This window comes from Cheilinus undulatus, linkage group 8, assembly GCF_018320785.1.
Source record: "Cheilinus undulatus linkage group 8, ASM1832078v1, whole genome shotgun sequence".
NCBI lineage: Eukaryota > Metazoa > Chordata > Actinopteri > Labriformes > Labridae > Cheilinus > Cheilinus undulatus.
The window spans coordinates 49,651,373-49,665,083 of NC_054872.1; the positions used below are offsets into that span (position 1 = coordinate 49,651,373).

At 37.7% G+C, this 13,711-nt stretch overlaps 1 protein-coding gene across 1 annotated transcript in view; it reads left to right on the forward strand.

Annotated features, from left to right (window-relative positions):
- Positions 1–13,711, forward strand: part of sh3bp5b (SH3-domain binding protein 5b (BTK-associated)) — a 60,561-nt gene that overhangs the window by 10,510 nt on the left and 36,340 nt on the right. The window contains exon 3 of the mRNA XM_041794238.1: positions 4,239–4,367. Coding sequence (XP_041650172.1) covers positions 4,239–4,367 — 129 coding nt within the window. The remainder of the gene's footprint in view (positions 1–4,238; positions 4,368–13,711) is intronic.

The following is a 13,711-nucleotide window of genomic DNA, read 5'->3' on the forward strand; positions in this document are numbered from 1 at the left end:
AAATATAGGCTTATATTGGCACTAAATATTGGCTTGTTTTAGATTTGAATATTGGTTTACATTTGCTGTAAATATTTACTTAGTTTGAATGTAAATATGGGCTGTAATATTGGCTTAGATTGGTTGCAAATATTGGTTTATATTGGCTGTATTAAGTGGCTTATATTGTCTGTAAATACTGGCTTATTTTAGATGATAATATTGGTTTATATTGGCTATATTAAGTGGCTTATATTGTCTGTAAATACTGGCTTATTTTAGATGATAATATTGGTTTATATTGGCTGTATTAAGTGGCTTATTTGGATGTAAATACTGGCTTATTTTAGATGATAATATTGGTGTACTGGCTGTAAAAAATGAATTTTATTGGATGTAAATATTGGTATACAGTAAATTGACTGTAGTATTGTCTTATTTTGGATTGTAGTATTGGTCTAAGTATCAGGATGCATGTTGTTGACAACAGATCTGGGTTTTAAATCAGATGGAAAGGACAACACATTTTTGACATGATGGTCTGATTGAATCAGGGAGGCGGGTCATCCTGGATGCATTTGTCATTACTGACGTTCCCATTTGGGCCAAACATTTGACAATGGGCCGAGACAATGTAACAGGGTGGAAATCTAGCAAAATATAAGTAGGCTGATGCAGTCTTTAAATAATATAAAAAAGCCTTGACACTGCATCATTGTATTGACAGAACACATATCTCTGTTGGTACAGTTTTAATGCATCATTGGATGTTGAAATTGAGGTCAGACGTTGAGATTTGAAGGTCAGGAGAAGATAAAGGGATGAAACAGAGATTCTGTTTGAAGAAGTCATGGCGATTAAATGGAAACATCAGTCTGACTGAAGAGCCATGGGCTGAAAGTCAAACTGGAGAGGGACAAAGAGGACTCACTGATGTCTCGTAAGCTGTGAACGCCAGATACGATCAAAGCTAGATTTAAAAAATGTATAAGCCTGCGTTGATGTGACACTTCAGATCTCTGCACCCTTAAAACCTCAAGATTTCAGGTCAGATCAGCAAAATCAAGTGTTTAATGCAGAATAAAGAAGACAACATGCTATAGAACATAGTTCTCATTAGTATATTAACCATTATTTTGTCTGAAAGGCATTTGACTAGCTGGTGGTGAAATCTAGCAGCAGTGTTCTCTTGTTTGAGGGTCCTCTGGTTGCAGCATGTTGTTGTTGTTGTTGTTGATATTTTTGCTTATAAAATATAGTGAATAATCTGGCTTTGGCAGCAGACCTCAGTGGGATAAACTAGTTTATTTGGGACTTTGGCACCAAGTGTCATGAGTTCCCTTTATTTAGACCATCTGAAGAGTTGAACCGTGACACATTGTTTGAAATTTAATTCAGCCTGACGAAGCCCTTCAGTCCTTCCATTCTGGCACAGAGCAGTCAGTGACATAACAGCATAAAGATGGCTGATTTAGGGATGGAAAATTGTGGCATTTTTTGAACAATAGCTCAGTTGCATCATGGTTTAGTGATATTTTGATCTTGAAAATGTCTAGGCTGTGTTTGGTTATACTCTCATACATCCAAAGTATTGATTCATGATATTTAGCTGCAAAGAGGATGCTAGCACGCTAATGTTAGCCACAATCTGCAAACAGACTTCTCACTGCTAACCAGCTACACCTTTGATCACGTCTGAAATAAGTATAGTGCTTGATTTTTGACTGTTTGCTGAGTGTGTTCTTTACTTATGGATAGTCCTGTAGACAGTGTTATAATTTTTGTTTTACCAAGTCAATTCAGAACATGGTTTTAGATGCACACAACTTTTTCTGATGCAATGTTGTGGATGGATCAACCTTTGTCATTTACACACAACTCAACTTTAAATTTTGTTCTATATCAGCTGGAAATATCTGCCTATATTGGCTGGAAATATCATCCCATGATGGATCTTAATAACGGTCTGTTTTGGCTGTAAATATAAGCCTATATCAATTGTAGCTATCTTCCTATGTTGGATGTATAAGTACTATGTCAGCTATAAATATGGTCCTATATTGGCTGAAAATGTCAGCCTATATTGGCAGTAGATATTTGACTATATTGGCTGTAAATATTATCCCATAATGGCTCTAGATATTTGCCTATATTGACTATAAATATATCTGCTATAAATATTAGTCTATTTTGGCTGTAAATATCAGCCGATGTCAGCTGAAAATTTCTGCCTTTATCAGCTTTAGATCTCAGTCTCTTTCAGCTGTAAATATCTGCCTAATTGGCAAAAATATCAGCCTATAATTAAAGTAAATATTGCACTATAATGGCTGTAAATATTAGCCTATTTTGGCTGTAAATATTGGCCTCTATTGGCTGTAAACATAAACATGTATCTGCAGTTAATATTGGCCTATTTTGGCTTTTAATATCTGCAATTTTTGACTGAAAATATTGGTCTATATTGACTGAAAATATTGGCCTATAATGGCTGTAAATACTGGCTTATTAGGCTGTAAATATCCACCTATATTGGCAGTAGATATAGGCCTGTATCAGCTTTGAGTATTTGCCTAAATTGGTTGTAAATAGAAGGCCTAACAAATTTATTAGACCACCCTAACCATAACCAAGTAAGGTTTATGCCACAGTTGCCCTAAATTAACAGCATTGGTAATTACCAAAATCATTTTTTATGCTTCTGCAATGGTTAATACACCAATATGTAGAAGCTCGTCAAACCAAATGATATTTTTAATGCTAAAATAGAATTATTATTGTTATCCATGAAATTTTAAATGTACTGATTTACAAAAAAACAAAAAAACAAAAAACTGAAAATCAGTAAAGTTATTTACTTGCATTCCTGAACAGAAAAATTAGTTTTACTGGTTGAATGTTATGCTTGATTAATTTCTGACTTCTCAGAGAAGCCCAGTGAGCCGGCTCAAATTTGGGTGAATTCAGTTTGAAATCCCTCATTCCTGTTCAAAATGGTAAAACGTGGAGAGCTCACTGAAAATGAAAGAGTCTGCATTAAAGCACGTCATGATGCTGGATGGTCTTTGAGACAAATATGACGGGTGGTCTAACAAATTTGTTAGGCACTGTACCTATGGGGGCTCTAAATACACATATTGGCCTGTGTTGGCAGAAATAATCGTCTGAGTTTAGGTCGGACCAACAGACCTCCATTGGCTTAGTTCTTTTTCATTCTTCCTCATTCTCTAAACTTAAAGTGTTTTGAAGAAGATTTTTTTAGTTTTGAACTACAGTGATCAATATCGGCTATAATGAATTTGTAAGTATTGATATAATGAATATATTATTGCCAGTTTGATCAACCTATGGTTGTATGAAATGCCACCTGTTGAAACAGAGTGACTGATCTTTATGTTCATCTTCAGCCTCTTGGGTGAAGAAAGTCCTCAGTGAAACTGGTCTTAGTTTCTTTTAAACTCAGTCCCTTGTCTTTTCCTTTAGCTGTAGGGTGTGTTTGTTTACAGACAGATTCTCTCAGCGTGGTCCAAACATCCTTCCACACTTACATAACTGACATGAACTAAATTTAAGGGAGAATTTCCATGTAAATATCTATTCAGTTTTTGACTTGTTTTTCTTTTCAGTACTGAGAAGAAGAAATATTAGCTTTGAATGCTTATGTCAGAGAAATTCCCCTCGACTGGAACCAATAAACAAAGAAAGTCTGACATGAAACAAACAGTTTCTTGGAAGAAAACTGAATTAAACGGGGCAATTTTCAGCAGGCAGCTGTCAACGGATTGGTTTGTTTTTCAGAGTTTATTGTTGCTACTGTGACATTTTTATCAGCCATGTGGTGGTTATTATTATTCCCAAGTTAAGTCAACATCTCATCCAATATTTAGACCTTCTTTTTGTGATTTAGTTTAAAAGCTTTTGACTTTTGATGCTGGATTTCTTCAAAGTTGTGACCCACTGCAGAGGCAGCAACAGTTCAAGTTTCATTTCCTTGACTGTTAACTTTGCAAGCAGCTTGTAAGATAAAAGTCAAGGGTCAAAAGCTATAACGCCCTGTTAAGAGATCCAGCAGGAAAAAAAGGTTTAAAAGATTGGCTAAAAGGTGTGCTCAGGTTAATCCAGTCTTAACCATGATTTAATGAATATTTGAGTCCTCAAACATCCATCAAGCGATATTGATATACTTTCTTTTATGCAAAATATTCTATTGTTTGTGTTGGATTTTTTAACTAAAGCTTATCTGTCTTTTTATTTGTCAGGATGCCAGGCAGAAGTTTCGCTCGGTTCTGGTGGAGGCCACGGTGAAGCTGGACGAACTGGTGAAGAAGATCGGCAAGGCTGTGGATGAGTCCAAACCTTACTGGGAGGCCCGCAGGCTGGCCAGACAGGTCAGTGAACGGTGCACTCCAAGTCTGTTTTCAGTTTGTATTCTCCTAAACCTTAACCCTGAATCCACCCTACTAACCTTACCCCTAACCCTACCCCTAATCCTGACCTCAAGAGACCTGATTGATCCAGTCACTCTCTGACCTGGAACAAATGTTTCATTTTCAAACTTAACAAAGTGGATCTGCTTGATGACGGACATGGAACCTGGCCAAACCACCGGCTTTGCAGTGGTAGACTAAGCAAGTAACTTCCATATTGTGAACAAACAGACACATAATTCACCTTGACTCCTTGATTTGGTGTGACTATATGGCTTAACGCTGTATAAAATCAAAATGTGGTGATGTCTTTCTTTGGGCACTCTCAGGGCATCTAAGGTAAAAACATCAGTAGACTTGGCTCAAGTGAGAGAGCCTGAAGAAAGGGTTAGGTGCTCTGGTAAAGGTGATATAAAGGCATGCTCACACTCACACCTACGGCCAATTAAGAGTCACCAATTAACCTAACAAGCATTTAAGGAAACCATAGAAACCACACATACACAGGGAGAACATGCAAACTCCACACAGAAAGGCCCTGATCGGGAAGAGAACCAGAACCCTCTTGCTGTAAGCTAAGCCCTGCACCGCTGTGCAGCCCCAGTGAAATATTTAGTGACTTTAATTCAGTTAAACCTTTTTGAACTTGGGCCTTTTTAATATGATTGCATCTGAAAGAGCTGTAAATATTGTCTTATTTTGGCTTTAAATATAGATCTATATTAGCTGTAAATATTGGCTCATTTCAGCTTTAAATATTGGCCAATATTGACTATAAATATTGTCTTATTTTAGCTTTTATATTGCTCTATATTAGCTGTAGATATTGGCTTATTTTGGCTTTAAATATTGGTCTATATTGGCTTTAAATATTGGTCTATATTGGCTGTAAATAATGGCTTATTTCTGCTTTAAGTATTAGCCTATATTGACTATACATATTGGCTTATTTTGGCTTTAAATATTGATCTATATTTGCTTTTAGTATTAGTCTATATAGGCAGTAAATAATGGCTTATTTCCACTTTAAGTATTGGTCTATATTGGCTGTGAATATTGACCCCACAGATACACGGGGAGAACATGCAAGCTCTGCACAGAAAGGCCCTGACCAGGAAGAGAACCAGGAACCTTCTTGTTCTGAGGCAACAGCGCTAACCCCTGCATTGCTGTGCTGCCCCAGTGAAATATATAGTGACTTTAAATTCAGTTAAACTTTTTTGAACTTGGGCCTTTTTTATATAATTGCATCTGAAAGAGCAGCCTTTGGATATGTTTTGGCTATTTGTTTACACCACATCCTTGTTGGTGCCTGCAAACAAAGTTTTAAAAATGCTTGAGTACTTTTGTTGCTGTGTGAACTGCCAATATAAGCTTGCAGAGCAGATGTATGTGCTGGTCTGTCATCAGGCAAATCCACCTTGAAGAGCTCCACTTAACACCGTTGATGCCACACTGAACACGGTTGCACCAATCAGCATCATTTTAGTCAGTTTTAGAGGTGGTAGCTACAGTCAGAGTTTAGCTGTTCTGAAAGCTGAAAGCAATTGCTGCTAGTGTGTGCAATTATCTCAGAAACTCTGCAGTTGCATCAGAATTGCACCTCATTTCTCCATGAATATGACGGAAAAGGTGTTTTTACCCTTCTGCTGAGCTGTTCCAGCATGAATTTGTGAGAAAGTAACTGTCACTGCCTCTCCAGTAAGTCAGAACCCTTCTATGATTTTTAATGTGTTGCTTGTTGACTAGAAAACATTCACAGACTGCAAGGCTTCAAGTGCAGTTCTAATGTGTAAAATGCAGAAATAAACAGCTCTCACATGGTGAGGAATGGGAACTGCACTTATCAGACCTTGATCTTGGTTCCCTTTTCAGTGTAGCCTTAACACCAAGTGTGATTGGGGTGTAAATAAAGGGGGAAGCAGCCACCTGCACCTCTCGATAAGAGCCCTCACAGCTGTAAGAGCTCGGCCAGGAAGTGCAGGGATCGACTGAGACCATGAAAGCCTTCATTATGTCGCTCTCCTCCTTCTCTGTCTTCTGATAACATTTAAAGACGAGACGATCTGTGGTCTGCTGGTTTTCAGGAGGAAATAAATTCACACTGTAAATGTGTGGTTATTGTCCACAGTGCTGAAACACATGCAGTGATGAAAGAGTTTCTGTGAAGTGACACTGCAGTTGGACTTCCCCTTCCATGCTCTCTGGCCTTTTTTAACCCATGAAAACAGCTCTCATGGTCACAGCTGCTATTTTAAAGGCCGAGGATTGCATGGAAATGGAGTAAACTTAAATGCATTAATAGAACTTTCCCCTGAAGTGGAAGATTCAATCATCATTTTGCTTGTTGTTGAATCTCTGCACTTTAGCTTCTGGATTTAGCTTTTAGCTGCATTGTTACATTGAGATTACATGGATCAATAGAGGCCAATATTTACAGCCACCAACAAAAATATTTAAAGCTGAAATAAGTCAATATTTACAGCCAATATAGACCAATATTTACAGCCAATATAGACCACTTTTTACAGCCAATATAGACCAAAATTTACAGCCAATGTAGACCAATATTTACAGCCAATATAGACCAGTTTTTACAGCCAATATAGACCAATATTTACAGCCAATGTAGACTAATATTTACAACCAATATAGACCAATATTTACAGCCAATATAGACCAATATTTACAGCCAATATAGACCAATATTTACAGCCAATATAGACCAATATTTACAGCCAATATAGACCAATATTTACAGCCAATATAGACCACTTTTTACAGCCAATATAGACCAATATTTACAGCCAATATAGACCAATATTTACAGCCAATGTTGACCAATATTAACAGCCAATATAGACCAATATTTACAGCCAATATAGACCAATATTTACAGCCAATATAGACCACTTCTTACAGCCAATATAGACCAGTTTTTACAGCCAATATAGACCAATATTTACAGCCAATATAGACCAATATTTACAGCCAATATAGACCAATATTTACAGCCAATATAGACCAATATTTACAGCCAATATAGACCAATATTTACAGCCAATATAGACCAATATTTACAGCCAATATAGACCACTTTTTACAGCCAATATAGACCAGTTTTTACAGCCAATATAGACCAATATTTACAGCCAATGTAGACCAATATTTACAACCAATATAGACCAATATTTACAGCCAATATAGACCAATATTTACAGCCAATATAGACCAATATTTACAGCCAATATAGACCAATATTTACAGCCAATATAGACCAATATTTACAGCCAATATAGACCACTTTTTACAGCCAATATAGACCAATATTTACAGCCAATATAGACCAATATTTACAGCCAATGTTGACCAATATTTACAGCCAATATAGACCAATATTTACAGCCAATATAGACCAATATTTACAGCCAATGTTGACCAATATTTACAGCCAATATAGACCAATATTTACAGCCAATATAGACCAATATTTACAGCCAATATAGACCACTTTTTACAGCCAATATAGACCAGTTTTTACAGCCAATATAGACCAATATTTACAGCCAATATAGACCAATATTTACAGCCAATATAGACCAATATTTACAGCCAATATAGACCAATATTTACAGCCAATGTTGACCAATATTTACAGCCAATATAGACCAATATTTACAGCCAATATAGACCAATATTTACAGCCAATATAGACCAGTTTTTACAGCCAATATAGACCAGTTTTTACAGCCAATATAGACCAATATTTACAGCCAATATAGACCACTTTTTACAGCCAATATAGACCAGTTTTTACAGCCAATATAGACCAATATTTACGGCCAATATAGACCAATATTTACGGCCAATATAGACCAATATTTACAGCCAATATAGACCAATATTTACAGCCAATATAGACCAATATTTACAGCCAATATAGACCAATATTTACAGCCAATATAGACCACTTTTTACAGCCAATATAGACCAGTTTTTACAGCCAATATAGACCAATGTTTACAGCCAATGTAGACCAATATTTACAACCAATATAGACCAATATTTACAGCCAATATAGACCAATATTTACAGCCAATATAGACCAATATTTACGGCCAATATAGACCAATATTTACAGCCAATGTAGACCAATATTTACAGCCAATATAGACCACTTTTTACAGCCAATATAGACCAATATTACAGCCAATATAGACCAATATTTACAGCCAATATAGACCAATATTTACAGCCAATGTAGACCAATATTTACAGCCAATATAGACCAATATTTACAGCCAATATAGACCAATATTTAAAGCCAATATAGACCAATATTTACAGCCAATATAGACCAATATTTACAGCCAATATAGACCAATATTTACAGCCAATATAGACCAATATTTACAGCCAATATAGACCAGTTTTTACAGCCAATATAGACCAATTTTTTAATCCAATATAGACCAGTTTTTACAGCCAATATAGACCAATATTTACTGCCAATATAGACCAATTTTAAAGGTGAAATAAGCCAATTTTTTAATCCAATATAGACCAATATTTACAGCTGATATAAACCCAAATTTAAATCCAATATACATTAATATTTTTCGCCGAAATAAGCCAATGTTTATAGCATATAAAGACCAATTGCAGAAATGTACAGTCTCCGAACATCCCATAGCCATCCACATGGTTTAACTCCATAGCCCAGTGTGTCCAACCTTATTTCGTTTGAAACTGGCACATGTCCACAATGACATTAAGACGCTTCTGTTATCATAATACCATAAATATTAACAATACTTTACATCTTTTATGAATTTCAGAGGGGTTTTTTAGATTTATTTCTGGGCTTTTTTATGCCTCTATTGATAGAGGAGAACCGTGGACAGAACCAGAAACAGGGACGAGAAAGCTGGGGAGAGACATGTAGGGGAAGCGCTGTATCCATCTGCACCTCAATTTCAGACTTCTTTAACTCTGGCTTTCTTAGTTTTTTTCTTTTAAATTAATTGCTTTATAATCTCAAAAGTTAGAGGTCTTTTTAAAGTGACCCTTATATATGAAATATATATATCCATCCATCCATTTTCTTTACCACGTATCCTTGGACTGGTTGCCAGTCAATTGCAGGGCTGACATATAGAGACAGACAACCACTCACACCTACTGCCAGTTTTAGAGTGATCAGTTAACCCAGCGAGCATGTCTTTGGTGGTGGGAGGAAGCCAGGGTACCCAGAGAGAACCCACGCATGCACAGGAGAACGTGTAAAACTCCACACAGAAAGGCCCAGGGACCTTCTTGCTGTGAGACAGAAGTTCTAACCCCTGCGCCGCCGTGTAGCCCCAAAATTTCAGACCCCCCTCCCCCAGGGTTTCCCAGAGCCTAGGTTGGAACCACTGCCATATCCTAACCATCCAGAGAGGCCTAACAAACCCAGAAATAAAATGTGTAAAATTATGAACATAGCAATATCTTGTTATCTGTTGCAGGATGTGTGAATGGCCTTGGAGCTGACCTGCCACATGCTTGTCTGTGCCCAGCTTGTTTTTGGATAAAGACTCCTTGACCTTTTTTGACATACACTGAAACAATAGTCTGCTAGGAGTGTTTTGATATAAAAACGGCAGCCGGTGCTGATGGATAGACTGGTTAAACTGGTAAAACTTGGAGATGGATCAGTTGGATGTGGCACTGGACTGTTCAGCACAGACTCAGCTGACATAATCCAGGGACATTTCTGGCAAAAATACAAAATTATTTAAGAACTCATGGGCTCATAAGATTAAAACATACTTTATTTTTGCCCTTTTAATCCAATTATTTTGGCATATTTCTCCTATTTTTCACAAAGACCAAAAAACTGAGGTTGTTTCAATAACCAGGCTTTACTGAAATATTTATTTTCCAGGAACCTTGGCACCTGCAGTGGTTGAGTATCACAGTTAGTAGCGCCATTGGGGAACTGAGATGAGGATGTGATTGTTCTAGGCCTTTCTACCTTTAAGCTCACCTGCTGTCTGGTTGATTCTGCTTCCTCTTGACATTTACTTCTTCTTCTTCAGCGTGCATCAGGAGCAAGTTAACTTCACCATTAAAATCCATCATAAAGACAGAGGTTCCTCTGCCTGCATCTTTTTAAAGGTCATGTGCGTTTTAGAGGTGCAGGGAAATGTTAGGGTGTGAAAACCTGAACAAACAATAGAAACAGACTGGTTGTACATGTTTTAATTCTGGTGTAGGAGGAAGAAGGCAAACTAGAGCGGGAGGAGGATTAGAAATGCAGAAGATTAAGGTTGAGGCTGAGGTTGTGTTTGACTCCAGGGAATTAAAACATTTTAAAAGCTGCCCTTGCTTCTCTGCTCTGAGAGGGAAACCATGTGGAGTTTTTTTTCTGGCTGTCACTTACACCGTACTTTATTTCCCTGCATGACCAGAGAGAGTTATTTGACTTGACAGTAGTCCCAAAAAGAAGCTCATCTCCTCATGCAGATAACCCACTTTTGATGCTTTTATTCAGTCATGGAGACTGCACCCTCCTTTGCAGAAGACTATAAGGGGCAGGCATTGGAAAAAATGAGAGGAGGATGTTTCTTTATATGCTGCATTTGGAGAACAGAGGTTGAAATGTCAAGAAAAGGTCAAATGACTGTGCCTGGGTTGGAGGAAAACTAATTTCCCTGCAAAATGACAGAAACAACAAAAGAGGGAATGACACAGGCAAACAACTTAATCTGTGCGGAAATATCACATGCAGATTTACTCCATGTTTTATCTTAAAACTGACAGGTTAACTTAGAGCTTTGATGGTGGGCCTAAATGGGCTTTGGTGTCAGGCAACATGTCTCACTGACTGGTCTGAATTTAGCATGCAGAACTGCCAAAAACCCACAGCTCCTTAAGGTTTTGCAGACTGTCTGCAAAAGACCTGGAAGTCTCATTAACACCTATTTTAAAACTGCAATTTTAAGGCCTGGTACCAAAAATTGTTTGGCCTCAATAGCTCTTTTCTTTATTCATAAAAACGGTCCAATTTTGATTTTATGAAGTCTGAGATTTTGCATACATTTGCACTGGTGACCTTACACCTGTACTGGTGTGAACATTCTAGACCAGTGTTACTCAACCCTGCTCAACCAAAGAACCAAGTTGTTGAAAAATACATTTGCAAGAGCCACAGTCTAAGAGGTAACTAGAAAAGCACTTGGAGAGCGCAGACCTCCGCCACTAGCCCTAACTCCCAATAGTAAAGAATCCTTTAAAAAAATTCCCAGACAGTGATCCGGATCACTCCCAAAATCGAATCGGTTCTTCCTTCCTAGACTGACTGTGCAGACTAGCAAATTATTTTAGACCTATATTTAACTCAGAAAATGGCTCAACTAATAGAATCATAATCTACAGCATCACTATGAACCTGAAGTTGTTTTCCTGCTGATTACTGAGTTTTACTGCTAAATATTAAAATAACAATAACACAGGGGGCTGCATCACAGGCTCTCTCTCCTTTATGCTCTATTTAAGCAGCATGGCGTGATTATAGAACAGCCTGCCACTGGCTGACAGACCCTCACAAAGGGAAAGCAATATGACAGTTAGCATTCAAGCAAGTGTTAAAAAAAGTATCTTAATTAGATTAAAATGGATAAAAAATACGTTCAATATCAGGTTTACTGGTGCAGATTCAATCATTAAAATCCCCAAAAGTCACACGAGTTCCCGGTTCACTGAGCTGACCTCAGAGCACGCATCTCCAATCATGCAGTCCTTGATGTTTTTCTGTTGCATTTGCTTTGTTTGTCTTTGAAATCAAAGATGGAGACATGGAGCTTTGGGAGTTCAAAGTTTTATGTCTCGTCCTCAGATTACCTCAGTATCAACCCCACTATATTCTCCTCTAATCTGTCTGGACCATCAAGAAGCTATTAAGCATCATCTGATCTGTTTCCCTCTGAAGATGGCTGGATTAAAGTTGAAAAACCATTAAAATGAGAGAAAGTCCCAGGACTGAATGGATATAAACACCTGATTTTATTGAGCATATTAACGTGATGTCTCATCTCTAACATGTACTCCTGCATCTGTCTAATGGCACTCATGCTTGTTTATCTTCCTCGGTCGTGTTTTCCCAGATGGTCTGATGCTTTTAACCCATGACTTTGAAATTGCAGCCAACTTCTCCTCTTCATAGCTGACCTCAGTGGCCTACATAAACATTTTTCTGTCTGCATCTATCAGTGCTCGCTGTCCAGAGCCTCAAAGGGCAGATTCAGTCTTTGTTCCTCTCAACATGAAGAGAGGAGTGTGAACATCAGCTTTAGTAAACAGCCACGTCTTTTTATCACTCATTTCTCTCCATCCTCCCTCTATAGTCAGCCTCTCTCTTTGTCTTTACTCCTCTCTGAAGATTTCAGACTGTGGAGGAGTTATCACATCTCTGCCGTCATTCACTTTACTAGTCAGAGTATCCACCATTTACAGCCCAGGCTTTGCCTGCAGTTGGTCTAGAGAGGGGGGTTTCAGGCTTGTGGGGACTTGCTTGAGTTTATTCTATTTTTGTATATTTTTGATTTAACATCATGATCATTTTTCCAGCTTTTTCATGCTTTTATGCTTTTGCTGGTATTATTTCTAGTATATACAAGTCTATGAGCATTGATAGTATGGTTGCAAAGGGGGCAAGGATGCTGACTAGACATGATCAGAGTATAAAAATGTGAAAGGATGTGGGCAGATTTACACCAGGAGGTAAGATTATTTAGGATAGTTGATAGTGCAATGTACATGTGAGGTGAGGCATTTCACCACAGAGTGCATTAGAGGTTACATTTTCTGACACTTTAAATGTAGCCTAGTTTACAACCCATAGTCTGTAACTCTGCAGCCCAGTAACAAGAAGAACCTGATAGCCTCTACAGCTCTTGAATATGCTCACAGTCTGACCATGAACTGGGCAGAGGCGTACCGTATTACAAACAGCCTGTGCGTAATACGGTATGCCCCACTGAGACAAACACTATAACAAAAGCTATTGAACTGATGTTTCAGTATAATACATAATAAACTAGAAAAGCCCTCGGAAAGTGCAGACCTCCCCCATTAGCCCTATCTCCCAATAGTGAAGAATCCTTTGAAAAATTCCTGGATCGGTCCTCATGACTTTTTGAGTTATGTTGCTAACAAACAACCAAACCAACCCTGTCGACGACAGACCTTGGTGGAGGTAATTAACCTGGATTATCTTGTTTTATGACTCTTATAAGCTAAATTGTTACTGAAATTGAATCCTG